This window comes from Vulpes lagopus, chromosome 11 (assembly GCF_018345385.1).
Source record: "Vulpes lagopus strain Blue_001 chromosome 11, ASM1834538v1, whole genome shotgun sequence".
In the NCBI taxonomy this organism is placed as follows: Eukaryota; Metazoa; Chordata; class Mammalia; order Carnivora; family Canidae; genus Vulpes; species Vulpes lagopus.
In genome coordinates, this window is record NC_054834.1 from 104,729,352 (window position 1) to 104,744,803 (window position 15,452).

A 15,452-nucleotide genomic window follows, 5' to 3' on the forward strand; every position below is an offset into this window, starting at 1 on the left:
AAAGTAAATTCTGCCAAATTCAATGCCAATTTCAGCCTCACAAACTCTCAAGAATTTAAAAATTCCAACTCATTTTCTGAGGCTGGGGTAACCTGAATACCAGAGCTACGAGCATGAGAAAGGAAAATGCAGGCTAATCTCACTCATAAAGATACAGTTTTTAAGTCAGCACAAGTACCACCTACATTTTGGGAAGTTAATACATCACAATTAGTTGGGCCTAATAAGGAAGATAAGGTGGTTCAACATTAGAAAATCTATTAATATAATGCATTATATAAACTAATCAAAAAGAAAAATCATATGAATTATTTAAAAAGCCACAGGGAAGACATTTGATAAAACTAAATGTTCCATTTAAAGTACATTTTCTCTGAAACCAATATTACTATTATCTGTTAACTAACTTGAATTTAAATTTAAAATTTTTTAAAATACTTTTTCTTAACAAATTGTTGATGGAAATGTAACCTCATAAAGAGCAGATCAAAGAAAATTAAGACATATCACACTTAATGATGAAACATGAAACACCTTCCTTTTATATTTAGAGAAAAGTCAAAAGCTATCACCATTTCAGATGATTCTGGATAAACTTGCTAATGCAGTTGATTCAAGAAAAACAATCATTAAAGGTACACATTTGGGAAAGAAAAAAGCTGACATTATTTGCAGAAGATCGGTATTCAAAAGCAAATTGTATTTCTCTACACCAGCGAGAAACAGCCATTTGCAAAAATAACAAAAAATATAAAATACTGATGGAAAAATCCAACAAAATATACTCAGAATCTTGAAATAAATTATTAAGTATAAATACTGATTACATGGTATACAATATGCTTAATGTGATGCCAAGCATCTAATAACACTACGTATTTTCCATCACATTATTATTATTACTATGAAGTAAAAGTAAACTTCCTGAGAAACATGAAAAAAGATATATATTAGATATATATGAATAGGAAGACTCAAATTCATAAAGATAATTTGCTCCAAATCGATATGAAAGTAATTCTAACCAAAATCCTAATTTGTTTTCCTTCTTTGGGTGGACCTTATGAGCTACTGAAGACTAAAGCAGGGCTTAAGATTCCAAATGAGTGAGTGATACCATACTGAACATCTATAACTCCAGAGCAGTTATGTAGGAAATAAGTTCCCAAAAGAGACTAGAAAACACTCATGTGTTTGACAATTTTAATGCATATTTTAAAATGTCAAGCTTGCCTTCAACTAGCACTAGGTTTCCTTCTGCTTCTAAACAGCTGTTACTGGTACCCAATGGGCAAATCTGGTGGTGCCTCGGTTCCCACGCTGCCTCCTTTCCTCACTTGTTTCTCGCCTTTGAGCCTAGTATTTTGGGGTTTGAATCAATATCACAAGAAATCAGAAAGTTACCCAGTACAGTAAGAATCATATTGCATTTCATTTCAGTCTGACTTGCCTCTACCCCCACGCCCCGATTCCATTGAGAAAAACTTTTTTTTTTTTTTTTTTTTCCAATCAAGGTGGACTTAGTAGATCTGGTTCAATTGATAGTTATTGTGTCTAAACACAAACCAAACCATCACGTGGCTTACCAACGTAACTCATTTGCCTTGAAGGGGAACCAATATTTGTGTTTGCCGTTTGGGGGCTAGCTCTAAAGAGCTTCTTTAACAGTTCTAGGCATGAAGCTAAGTGTATTCTAAAACTTTTCGATTAGCTTATAGGTTTAAAAAATTTCTGCATAAATGGCATCTTGCTTTACTGCAGTAGCTTGTGTATTTTGCTCAGTGCTTGCTCAGTGTTATTTGTGTCTCCCATCTCTGTTGGGACTCGCAATTAAAATTCGTGTATCTTTACAGTCATATGCTTTTCCATAATGTGAATACAGCACAGCTTGTGAATCATTTTACTGTTGTTTTCAGGTTTTTTTGCTCTCAAGAACAATGCTAGAGTGGATGTTTTGTTCAAATCTTCTGATGCACATGAGAAAAAGTGTCTCTAGGGTGAAAATATGGAAATCAAATTATTGGAAACACGGCAGAAGTGTCTTCAGCTTTGCTAGAGAACACCAAGTTTTTCTGCAGAACGATTCTATGAATACATATGTACAGGTAATGTGTAAGAAAACCAAAGGCCCTGGCTTTATTCTTGACTCTTTTCTTGATTTCATATTCCACATCTGTTAACAAATCCCATTAGTTCTACTTTCAAAATATATCCAGAATCTGATCTCCTGTTGCTATCCCTTCCTGCTCATACCTACTCATTCAAGTCACCATCTTTATGCATCCAGAATTTAGACATCACTACCACCTGGTCTAAGCCCCCATCTTTTTCCTGTGTTATAAAAACGAGAGCCTCCTTTCCCACCTCTTTGTTTCCACCTCTTTGTCTCCCAAACGACATTTTCCATTCGGTAGCCACAGTGATACTTATAAAACTTTAGACCATTTTATTTTTCTTTTTCGAAAAACTACATTTGGCTTCCTATCTCTCTTGGGTCAAAACCAATGATGTGGCATCATGTTATCAGAGACTAAGTTTTCCAAGGGCTTTGTGTTATTTGGTGGAAGGGTGAAGTTATTAACTTCATTGTTATCTACTATTGATTATGCATTTAAATTTTTCTACTTAATCACAAAGATAATAGAAATAGAGTGTAAATATTTCAAACCATCAAGGAGATGAATTGCAATGGAAAAAAGAAACAACTCTATCAGTAAAAATGAAAGCAAGGAAAGTCGGAAAAAAAAAAAAGTAGATTAAGAAGGTTCCTCTAGGGGTACCTGGGTGGCTCAGTGGTTATAGACGCTTAGCAGGCTCCATGCAGGGAGCCCTTCAGTCAGGGCGAGATCCTGGAGTCCCAGGATCCAGTCCCTCATCGGGCTCCCTGCATGGAGCCTGCTTCTCTCTCTGCCTGTGTCTCTGCCTCTCTCTCTGTGTCTCTCTCATGAATAAATAAAATTAAAAAAAAATAAAACCATAGATCATTTTGATAATATAGTTTCCAAGGAGTCGGTGTGTAGAGTATACACACTTTGAGTAAATCAAATACTGCCAAATTTATTTTATTTATAACATTGCATGTTTGGTTTCTATTTCCAATTCAATGGTGAACTAGATACACTTAAAGAAAAATCCCATGGTAAAAACAACTAAAAATGTGGGATGAAATACTGCTAACAAGAAATTGACAGAGACAGCACTTGGAGAACTGTCTCCCTGTCTCCTTGCTTGCAACAAATATTAAAAAGTATGTTGTTCTCAGCAAGAAAGGAGGAAAGGAAGGAAGGAAAAAAAGAGAAAGAAAGAAAGAGAAAGAAAGAAAGAAAGAAAGAAAGAAAGAAAGAAAGAAAGAAAGAAAGAAGGAAGGAAGGAAGAGAGAAAGAGAGAAAGAAAGAAAAAGAAAGAAAGAAAGAAAGAAAGAAAGAAAGAAAGAAAGAAAGAAAGAAAGAAAGAAAGAAAAAGAAGCTGATACTCTCAGAACTTGTCTAAATAAAGATGGAACAGAAATTCAGAAAGACAAGGAAACTTTGGAGCTAGAATCTCTCTGGAGGGCATCTGCTTATCTCTACCGGAATCCTGATTTGGAGACTGAATCAGATTAAGATTCCAAATGAGTGAGTGATATCACTCACACTAGGTTTATGCCACAGTGAAAATTTGATTCTATGTTCTGTAATGTACAAAAATTCTGTAAATGCAACTCACCATATTAAGGATCAAAGGATGAAAACCTAAGACCCCGGGGTCACGCCCTGGGCCAAAGGCAGACACTTAACCACTGAGCCACCCAGGGATCCCTGATCTATAGTTTTAATTTGCTAAAGCCAGGCTGCCTGTGTCCAAATATTGCTTCTACCTTTTCTAACTATGGGACTCAGATATTATTACTCAATTCCAGAAATATAAATTGAGAACTTTAGACACATCTAAAGTTTACTGCACATGTGCAACAAAATATTCAGTAGAGCACAGTGCCAGAAAGTTTAATAGAAAGGAAACAATTGCAGTCCCTAATCCAATTCTGAAGAGTTTTCCCTCACAGATTTATGGCAAATAGGTTCCAGGCAATAGGTTGATGTTTGGGGGCTTATTGTTTATTTTAGTTTAAACTTTCCTAGGAGAGAGTTTATTTTGGCCCATTGGATTCTTGGGTTTATTAAGGATGAATACTTCAGGTTAATTTTTTCAAAATACTTTTCTTGAAAGAGTATAATAGGAAGTGCTAGGGCGCAGTGGGAAAAACTTTGGGTAAAGAATCAGAACAGTTTGGACTCTAGTGCTGAGAAGCTGTGTGGTCTTCAATTTCTGTACGTATCAAACGAGGGCAGTCATTTCTAGTTAGGAAAGTTGTTGCAGGAGGAGACACCCGGCACCCAGGAGAGTTTTCAGAAATCTTGCTTCCTCCTCCCTTCCTTCCATCGCTGAAAATATTATATATCTATCTATTTTCCTTTCTGAATAAATACATGCAAAGTGGAGTTTAAGTATTCATTTATTCATTCATTCAAAACTAAACTCACTAAGTAATTTTAAAGCCCCTACACTATGCCAGGGACATACTAGCTCTGAGAAAATAATGGCAATAAGAGATATTGTTCCTATTTTCAAGAGCATATAGTTTAGGGATTTATATCCTTATACTGCTTCAGGGCCAAAATCTTGAATATAATTTGTCCCTAGAGAAAAGTAATTCGAGTCATTTGAAGTCCTCAGTTTGATGGGTTTGACAATATTTCAGTATGGCCATCTGGGTCTTGTGTTGCGCTATGTTCTTTATCCAGTGACAATAATGTATCACAAAGACCGACCCTCTGTACTGGCCAGGACTAGCTACATGACCGCATGGCCCCGTCCAAAATAGAAATGGGGTCCCTGGCTCAAAAATGTCTAAGAAGCTCAAGATGATGATAGTAGAGGTTTTAATGAAGCCCAGGGCCATTCTGAATGTGGGAGGCTGCGTGACGACAGGAAGTGGCCCTTGTCATGGCTGTAGAGAACCACCTAAGCCTGGGAAACCCTATTTCTTTTCAACTAAGATCAGGCTTATAGGAAAATGTGAGTTACAGAGTCAGATGAAAACATCAGAAGGAGGGGAAATAAGGTGTGGACACCATTAAGTAGTTACTTCATTAAACAAATATTTACCGAGTGCCTCTTCTATGCCCAGCCCTGTGCTAGGAGCTAAGGATATACCGGAAAACACAACAGACCACGTCCTAACATCTGTGGACTGTGTGTTACCCATGCGGAAAACAGACGATACATTTAAAAAGGAATAAGTAAATGTCATTGATTATAGATTAGTGGTACTACACTGAAATGACTGAACTGGGCCCTCACTGAGAAAGACAGGACAGAGGGTATTATTTGTCGAGGTCAAGGACGGCCTCCTTGTGGGGCTGCTGCAGTTGGAGAGAAACAGTGAATTCTTCACTTACTAGTTATGGGATTTGGGGCAAAGTCATATAGCTCTCTTCTGCCTCAGTTTCCTTATCTGTCAAATGGGGATAACAATAGTATATACCTTATAAGGTCCATGTGAAAATTAAATTGAGTTAATGACAATTAACTGCTTTTTCAGCTAAAAATGAACAACAGCCTTGCCAGCCAAGGAGGAAATGGCCTTGCAGAGAGCTCTAAGAGGAGAACCCCCAGCTGAAGAAATAATCATTGCAAAGGCTCTGGCGTATTTCAAGAACCTGCCAGAGGCTGCTCTGCAGGGAGCAAAGCACATGAGAGACCCAGGGCAATGGAATGGAGTGTGAGGGAGGCAGGAGCCAGATTTGGAATTAGAAAGCTAATTTCCTGCACCAAAGATAATAACTGATACTAATTCACATACACTGTAAACCAAATTGACTAATCTATTTGAATCGGACAACATACCAGAAATAGCTAAAGCTAGCTTCCCATTTGTTTCCTTTAATGGCTGATTACAAATCATTTTTTTAAAAAATATTTCATTTATTTATTTGAAAGAGTGCGAAGAGATTGCACAGGCAGGGTGGAGGGGCAAAGGGAGAGAGAGAAGCAGGCTCCCCAGTGAGCAGGGAGCCTCAGGCTGGACTCAATTCCAGGATCGGCCTGGGATCATGACCTGAGCCAAAGGCAGGTGCTTAACCTACTGAGCCACCCAGGTGCCCACAAATGATCTTTTTCAATGCATGAGTGAAGTTGTCACCAAAAGAAATAATTTAGTAAAACTGAAAAAAAAAAAAAAAACACACGCAGGTCTCTGACACTCTATGTGACATTCCCAATGCGACACAAAAGCCACTGGTAAAGCCTAAAACTCAGGCTCGAGAGCACTTCTAGAGATGAACAAGAGGTTCTTTGCCATGTAAGGTTGTGTCACCATGTTATTGTTCCATCCTTCGTGTTCACGTCACTGCCACCCACCAATACCTGCTTCTACAGTCCATGTGACCTCATCTATTTAAGGGATAAACCAACTCTGTTATGAATAATTAAAGGGTAGCAAAGTTCCAGATACCACCACAGGCTTGCGTGCTTCATAAGAGGAGTAACCTAGGAGGAAAAGAAACCCCCAAATCCCAGAGGAAGAGTTGAGACAGATAGAGATGGCCGTAAGGCTGCATAAACAACGGTACCTTGAGCAGCCAACTCTTTCCACCTCTCTTTGTTCTGCTGGATGATGTCCACCAGGTTGTTTTTGAAGCTCTTTAGGTCCACGCTTGCAAGGGAGTAGTCTGGGGAATAGGTTCCATCGTTCATCGTGCCTTTCATATTTGATCGTCTAGACAAATCAACAATGGTTACACAAGAAAGGTGCTCAAGCTAATAGTAACAACCAAAACAAAACAAAACAAAACAAAAAGCCCAGAAAACACGAAGCTCAAGATATGAAATAAGGGAGCAGAGCCTGAAACACTTTACAAAACCGACTGCAGAAACAGGATGGCAGGTGCTCGGGCCCAGTTTTGAGCATGTGTTGGGGCTGCTCATGTCCCTCCTTTCTCCTCCCAGGGAGGGGGGCTGGGACTCTGGCTGGAAGGACCGGGTGGGGCAAGGGCTCCCAGAGCACAGGTTGGAGCACCCTCGCCTTATGGGGTGGCCAGGCCTGATTAGACCAGCGGAGACTTGAGGCGAGTCCCTTAGTGAATCACCAAAGGGGCGTCAGGACTCTGGGCCCGAAGGGGGGGTAACCTGCATTCTTCTCACGGAGAACATTTCCTCCTGCCCTCCCTCCCTGGGCCAACACGCAGGGAGCCTGTGTGTGCTATCAGGAAAGGCTGTGTGTTCAGAGGCACAAGAGTCGGGCATGATTAGTTTGCAACTGGAAGCTTTAAAATCCCTTAACAAATTTATCAATGGAAAGTGTTTATAGCTGGAAATACTGTAAGTGATCGTATAAATCAAGGTGTTACTGTTACACGTTCTACACCTGTGGAACCCACCTCAGCTACAAGCCTCATTTTGGTACAGGCGTCTCTCCAGAGGTACCAGTGGGTTGTAATCGGTTTATTTGTGAGCATACGGACACGGCTAGGTATGTTAGTATCCAAAGCATAACACATACATTTCCACGCAAATCCCAATAGTTTCATTCTCCTGAGTACTGAATGCTTTCATATTATATGCATGAGTTAGTACCTGCATATGTTTTGCAGGGGACAGCAAGTGACTTTCAAAGGCAGATGCAAAAATCACATGTAGCCACCAGGTGGCAATACTACCTAATAATTCTTTTAAGCATTTCTTGCCCTCCAGTAAGATGGAAAGATAATCGTAAGGAAAAGGTTATTAAACAGCACAAAGATTTAAAAAAAAAAAAAAAAGGATGCAGAAAGGAAGAACATATCAAACCTGCTTGCCCCATAGGAAGAAGTGTCTGTTTTTGAGGCTTCCTCTATAAGAGGAGTAATAATTTTCTCTGTCGAGTCTGTCAGAAGAGAAAATGTTGGCTCTACTATGAAATCAATGAAACCTACAAAACCAAAAGCAAAAAAAAAAAAAAAAAAAAAGATAAATTGAAACATTAGAATTTCTTGAATTCTAAAACCTGTAATAACAAAGAGTCTGACGCACCGGATGTAAGTATCGGCTATAACCCTGACTCAGTTTACCCCTTGCAGTTATTCTGCATCCAATAATGTGATCTTTCGGGATAACTTAATGGCTCTATAGCTCTATACAATAATCTTCTCAGCAGTGGAAGTGATACTATTTAAGTTGGATAACTCAAGTATATTGGCTTTGCTACTTAATATTCAGTCTTAGACTCCCGTTAACAATAGATTCAAATGAAGGGGTTCCTGGCTGGCTCAGTTGGAAGAACTTGTGACTCTTTTCTTAGGGTTGTGAGTTTGAGCCCCATGCTGGGTGTAGAGATTACTTTAAAATAAATAAACAATAAATTCAAATCTACCCAGAGTGAATATATTTTCCTCTCTCACTGAGAGGGATCATTGCTTTTCTGAAAGGTCTCCCCTTGCTGGTTGAATTTACTACTGACCAACAAAGAATGATATCTCTAAAGCTCCAAAAAAACCGGAATAACTGACGTTTTGTCCTCAGGCCACAGGAAGGCAGCCGTGTTTTTCCCTCTTAGTGGGTCAGTGAGAGCTTTCTGCTAGGTGTTAATATTTCAAGGTGCTGTTTATTATTCTCTGGATGTAAAGGGAACGTTCACAACACGTGGGCGTGTTGTATCAAAATCAGTGAAAAGTAACGTCTCTGGGGGACAGCACCATTCCCCCCACCTTGAGAGGTCAGGATGAGTGAGACCTTAAAGAACTCCTCAAGGTAGAAGACGACACACAGGGAGAAGGGGGCACTGTCCTCCTGGGGGCACTCCCACCCCCTGTTTAGGTGGAGGAAGAGCCAGCCTCTTGCACACTCCAGCCACACTTCAGCACTATGTACCCCTGCAGAGCTGTGCCCCTAGAAATCAAGTGCTTGTGGCTTTACACACCCCTGAGGGCTATGGGCAACCACCTGAATATAAGACAACATGGGAGGGAGGCTTGTTAAGTGATACCGTACCCAGAAATATCCACATTTGAAGAGTATTCCATCCATCAGATAAAAATAATGCACATTCCAAGTAATGGGGTTAGACATATTATTATAAATTAGGGTGCCTTTTTTTTTTTAAAGAGAGGGAGAGAGAGGAGGGAAGGGGCAGAGGGAGAGACACAATCCCAGGCATGCTCCACACTTGGCATGGAGCCCATGCCGGGGCTCGATCCCTGGGCCCTGACATCACCACCTGAGTCGAAGCTTAACCAACTGAGCCACCAGGCATCCCTCAGGGACATTCTTAACACAAGAAAACACCAATAGCTTTATGTTTTAATTGACGCCCTCAACTCAAAAGCAATGTTAATTGGCCTCCAGTGCACTGCTCCTTCGAATTCTGTCCATGGTTTCAAATACCTGGGACATAGAGACCGCCAAATGAGGGGTCACCTCCACTAACGGGGCGGCAATTTATATGACAGCAACAGTCTCAGAAGATTCCCTTCTTTCCAGCTCGCTTGAGGAGGATCCCAGCCTGCCACACTGACACGTGCTAAACAACAGAGAGCACCTGTGTCATGGGAGCTTGAAACACAATCGGTTGGCACTTGGATGGGAAGGGGCAAAGGTCAGAGCAAAGGTTAGGGCTTGGTAGGCGTGCCCGGGGCAGGTGGCAATCCTCATGTTTATTCATTTTAGAGTTCAACGAGGACGCTGCCTCAGGGAATAACCAGTACAAACATCTGGACCACACAGCACAGCCACAATGTGTTTAATAATGGGCTGAACTTGTTGGCTCATCTACCTAGAAGAGTTTTGTTTCTGGAGGAATATAAGCTACCGTATTAAATACACAATGCAAGCTCAGTGACAACAAAACAGACATATTAATGTTTTCATGGATGGTCCTACACACGAAGGATGGGATTACAGATTAGTCATGAGCAACAAAGTACAGAAAAGGCTCTTACACGAGAAAAGGCCCATTATTTATTCAAGGGTTACACAGCAAGTAACGCGTTTACTAATACTACTCCATTGAATGTGTTTTGTGAGAATGTTTTGAAATTCTTATCATTAAATTTATCGTGCGTATGAAGGGAGGTTTTCATGGGTGTTGCCCTCATGACCAACACGGTTGGTTTATCCACCTGAAAACCGGCGAGCACATCCCACCCTCCACAACCACCATTCTCGAGTAGTACCTATTTGTGACTGGGCCACCATCGTTGACTTCCGATCACAAAGTGGAGAAAATGGAAGTCCTAATTCGGCTTCTTTATCTCCCTGTGGAAAGGAAAGCTTATTAGTACAGACTTGGGTTGGAGACGCTTGGATAACGAGCGGTCCAGATACAAAGTCTAAAAACAAAGAAAGTCACATCTTTATCTCCTTAATGGGCACTGTGCCATTATTTATTTAATTTTTACAAAACCAAAGGTACAGTCCAAGCTGGTGTGATTTTACTTAGTCTCCTTTTGAGGATGTGTTTGTTGCTGAAGAAAAAAAAAAACATTTTCAGCACCTGGAGACTGCTTTGGGATGACAACCTCTTTCCTGTGAAGAGATAAACCCCTTAAAGAGATAAAACTTGGGCAGCCCCTGTGGCCCAGCGGGTTAGCGCCGCCCTCAGCACGGGGTGTGATTCTGGAGACCTGGGGTCGAGTCCCATGTCAGGCTCCCTGCATGGAGCCTGCTTCTCCCTCTGCCTGTGTCTCTGCCTCTCTCTCTCTCTCTCTCTCTCTTTCTCTCTCTCTCTGTCATGAATAAATAAATAAAATCTTAAAAAAAAAAGAGAGAGAGAGACAAACCTTTGCTCTTTGGAATTTTCTGCAGCTGCCATAAAATAGTCATCTCACTGTGTCATTTGGCATTTAATTAACAATCAAGCTCGTGGATTTTTATCCTCTTTTTAACCCCCCATGCCAAGTACATCACAGATCTTCAGTATCAAAACTTCATGATTGTACTGCTTTTTAAAATTAAAAGCACATAAACATTTTGAAACATGTTTCCACTTATTAACCATTTCACCTGAATCTTCCACAGCAAATCATGTGGAGTATCAACATTCTTACATTCTGTGTGCATAATTTTGTTTTAACATACTCTCAGAAAATTGAAACATCAACGGTTTTTATTATTTGGTCTTATCTATAGTAGGTTAATTGAGCCCGTATGTTAAAGAATTCCATTTATCTTTGGGTGCAACATCACAAGACTAATCCAGTTTCATCTCCTAAAATAAAGGTGGCTGCTCTGGTCAAAACTTTATCTTCACAAGGTTTAATAAAATATCAAACATAGGTTCTTTCCTTTCCATTCAAGGGCATGACCTTACAAAAGAAAGAGAAGCTACTTCACTTCTCTTTCCTTTGAATTTCTGGCTAATTGAAAGAATGCCTCGGGCTCTATTTTCTCCCAAGGTATTGGTTGTATATCTTCATACACCAGCCTTATGCAAGGCCACAATTTGGGACACATGGTCAGGTTCTGAAACTGGAAAACAAAAGGAAGGGCCTCTCACTTTTGCTTTGTTGTGGAGCATATCATGCAACAATGTAGGACCTGTCTGAGGACTTTGGCATTTCCACTCACTCTGCTTCCTTGAAAACCTTTTGGTCGTGATCTTTACAACATCATGTCAATATGTTTTATTGGCTTTACAATCTTTCATTGATGATGTTTTCTGGCACACTTCCTCTAAGCCTTCCTTATAAGCCTGATTACCAGGAGCAGAAAGTTTAAGATCAAAATTGTTTGGGGGGCCATTTAGATATGGTCACTGGACAAGTAGGCAAAGTAGCTGCAAACAGGTATATTTTACTATGTCATGACTTAGAGAAAATAGTGAGTAGAATTTCCATGAGCTCTTCCAGCAGCCGTGCTCTTTCCTTGGAGGATAACAACACCCACTCCTTTGGGAATTAATATTTACATCCAGTTTAAGGGGCAGAGGAAAGATATTTATTAGCCTTGGAGTTACAATCCCCACTGTTCGGCTGGATCTCTCTGAACTCCCCTCATATGTTACATCACTTGGTAATTACGGCTAACTCATATTGGGAATAAAGATCCAATGGTATCTCCTTGTAGGATTATCCTGAGGTTATCTAAGAGAGTTTATGTGAAGCCTCCATTGCCAAATATTTGGTAAACGGTCACTGAATGTTAGCTAATAAAACCGTAGTTCTATAGGTGAAGAAGATTAAGTGTGCATTTACACGGAGTAGTGTGCAGAAGTGCTGAATCACTACATTGGGCCCTAGAAGCTAACAGAACATTGTATGTTAACTATACTGGAGTTAAAATTTTTAAAAAAAGAAGAACCCTACTTCACAATAACAAAAATACAAAGCTGTGAGGTATTGATGATGTCTAATGCATATCTTGGATGGTACAGGAAAAAGGACAGGTACTTAATTGAGCATGTGATGGAGTGGCATTGCCCCCACGCCTAACTATCCCCACCCCCCATTTTCTAGCGGGGAATTGACATGAGAGGAATTACATGTTGAAGGATTGATTTGTCAGCAGTGTGGTGGATGACTTGAAGTGAATTAAAGATGACCCTGGGGCTTCACCCCTGAATAAGTTAGGAGTCTTTCGTGCCACTGATAGAAATAAGACAATCTGAATGAGAATTTGAGATTAACAAAACCAGGAGTTGGTTCTTTAAAAGAATTAATAAGATAGATAAACCATTAGCCAGCCTTATTAAAAATAAGAGAGAAAAGACTCAAATTAATAAAATCATGAATGAGAAAGGAGAGATCACCACCCACACCAAGGAAATACAAACAATTTTAAAAACTTATTATGAGCAGCTATACGCCAATAAATTAGGCAATCTAGAAGAAATGGACGCATTTCTGGAAAACCACAAACTACCAAAACTGGAACAAGAAGAAACAGAAAACCTGAACAGGCCGATAACCAGGGAGGAAATTGAAGCAGTCATCAAAAACCTCCCAAGATACAAAAGTCCAGGGCCAGATGGCTTCCCTGGGGAATTCTATCAAACGTTTAAAGAAGAAACCGTACCTATTTTACTAAAGCTGTTCAGAAAGATAGAAAGAGGTGGAGTACTTCCAAACTTGTTCTATGAGGCCAGCATCACCTTAATTCCAAAACCAAAGACCCCACCAAAAAGGAGAATTATAGACCAATATCCCTGATGAACATGGATGCAAAAATTCTCAACAAGATACTAGCCAATAGGACCCCAATAGTACATTAAGAATGTTATTCACCATGACCAAGTGGGATGCAAAAATTCTCAACAAGATACTAGCCAATAGGACCCCAATAGTACATTAAGAATGTTATTCACCATGACCAAGTGGGATTTATCCCCGGGATGCAAGGCTGGTTCAACACTCGTAAAGCAATCAATGTGATTGATCATATCAGCAAGAGAAAAAACAAGGACCATATGATCCTCTCAATAGATGCAGAGAAAGCATTTGACAAAATACAGCATCCATTCCTGATCAAAACTCTTGAGTGTAGGGATAGAGGGAACATTCCTTAGCATCTTAAAAGCCATCTATGAAAAGCCCACAGCAAATATCATTCTCAATAGGGAAACACTGGGAGCCTTTCCCCTAAGATCAGGAACAAGACAGGGATGTCCACTCTCACCACTGCTATTCAACATAGTACTGGAAGTCCTCGCCTCAGCAATCAGACAACAAAAAGAAATAAAAGGCATTCAAATTGGCAAAGAAGAAATCAAAATCTCCCTCTTTGCAGATGACATGATACTGTAACACAGAAAACCCAAAAGCCTCCACCCCAAGATTGCTAGAACTCATACAGCAATTTGGTAGCGTGGCAGGATACAAAATCAACGCCCAGAAGTCAGTGGCATTTCTATACACTAACAATGAGACTGAAGAAAGAGAAATTAAGGAGTCAATCCCATTTACAATTGCACCCAAAAGCATAAGATACCTAGGAATTAACCTAATCAAAGAGGTAAAGGATCTATACCCTAAAAACTATAGAACACTTCTGAAAGAAATTGAGGAAGACACAAAGAGATGGAAAAATATTCCATGCTCATGGATTGGCAGAATTAATATTGTGAAAATATCCATGCTACCCAGGGCAATGTACACATTCAATGCAATCCCTATCAAAATACCATGGACTTACTTCAGAGAGTTGGAACAAATCATCTTAAGATTTGTGTGGAATCAGAAAAGACCCCGAATAGCCAGGGGAATATTGAAAAAGAAAACCAGAGCTGGGGGCATCACAATGCCAGATTTCAGGTTGTACTACAAAGCTGTGGTCATCAAGACAGTGTGGTACTGGCGCAAAAACAGACACATAGATCGATGGAACAGAGTAGCGAATCCAGAAGTGGACCCTGAACTTTATGGTCAACTAATATTCGACAAAGCAGGAAAGACTCTCCACTGGAAGAAAGACAGTCTCTTCAATAAATGGTGCTGGGGAAATTGGACATCCACATGCAGAAGAATGAAACTGGACCACTCTCTTACACCAGACACAAAGACAAACTCAAAATGGATGAAAGATCTAAATGTGAGGCAAGATTCCATCAGAATCCTAGAGAAGAACACAGGCAACATCCTTTTTGAACTTGGCCACAGTAATTTTTTGCAAGATACATCCACTAAGGCAAGAGAAACAAAAGCAAAAATGAATTATTGGGACTTCATCCAGATAAGAAGCTTTTGCACAGCAAAAGAAACAGTCAACAAAACTAAAAGACAACCTACAGAATGGGAGAAGATATTTGCAAATGACATATCAGATAAAGGCCTAGTATCCAAGATCTATAAAGAACTTACTAAACTCAACACCCAAGAAACAAACAATCCAATCATGAAATGGGCAAAAGACATGAAGAGAAATCTCATAGAGGAAGACATAGACATGGCCAACAAGCATATGAGGAAATGCTCTGCATCACTGGCCATCAGGGAAATACAAACCAAAACCACAGTGAGATACCACCTCACACCAGTGAGAATGGGGAAAATTAAGACAGGAAACCACAAATGTTGGAGAGGATGTGGAAAAGGGGAACCCTCCTGCACTGTTGGTGGGAATGTGAACTGGTGCAGCCACTCTGGAAAACTGTGTGGAGGTTCCTCAAAGAGTTAAAAATAGACCTGCCCTACGACCCAGCAGTTGCACTGCTGGGGATTTACCCCAAAGATTCAGATGCAGTGAAATGCCGGGACAGCTGCACCCCGATGTTTATAGCAGCAATGTCCACAATAGCCAAACTGTGGAAGGAGCCTCGGTGTCCATCGAAAGATGAATGGATAAAGAAGATGTGGTCTATGTATACAATGGGATATTCCTCAGCCATTAGAAATGACAAATACCCACTATTTGCTTCGACGTGGAGGGACCTTGAGGGTATTATGCTGAGTGAAATAAGTCAATTGAAAAACGACAAACATTACATGGTCTCATTCATTTGGGGA

The 15,452-nt window shown here is 40.2% G+C and overlaps 1 protein-coding gene across 5 annotated transcripts in view; it reads right to left on the bottom strand.

Moving 5' to 3' along the window:
• PDE1A (phosphodiesterase 1A) overlaps positions 1 to 15,452 on the bottom strand; it is a 320,756-nt gene that overhangs the window by 21,518 nt on the left and 283,786 nt on the right. For all 5 annotated transcript variants that reach the window (XM_041773637.1, XM_041773635.1, XM_041773636.1 and 2 more), the window contains 3 exons: positions 10,188 to 10,269; positions 7,828 to 7,948; positions 6,612 to 6,757 (listed from right to left, as the gene is read on the bottom strand). In XM_041773637.1, the coding sequence (XP_041629571.1) occupies positions 6,612 to 6,757; positions 7,828 to 7,948; positions 10,188 to 10,269 (349 nt within the window). The remainder of the gene's footprint in view (positions 1 to 6,611; positions 6,758 to 7,827; positions 7,949 to 10,187; positions 10,270 to 15,452) is intronic.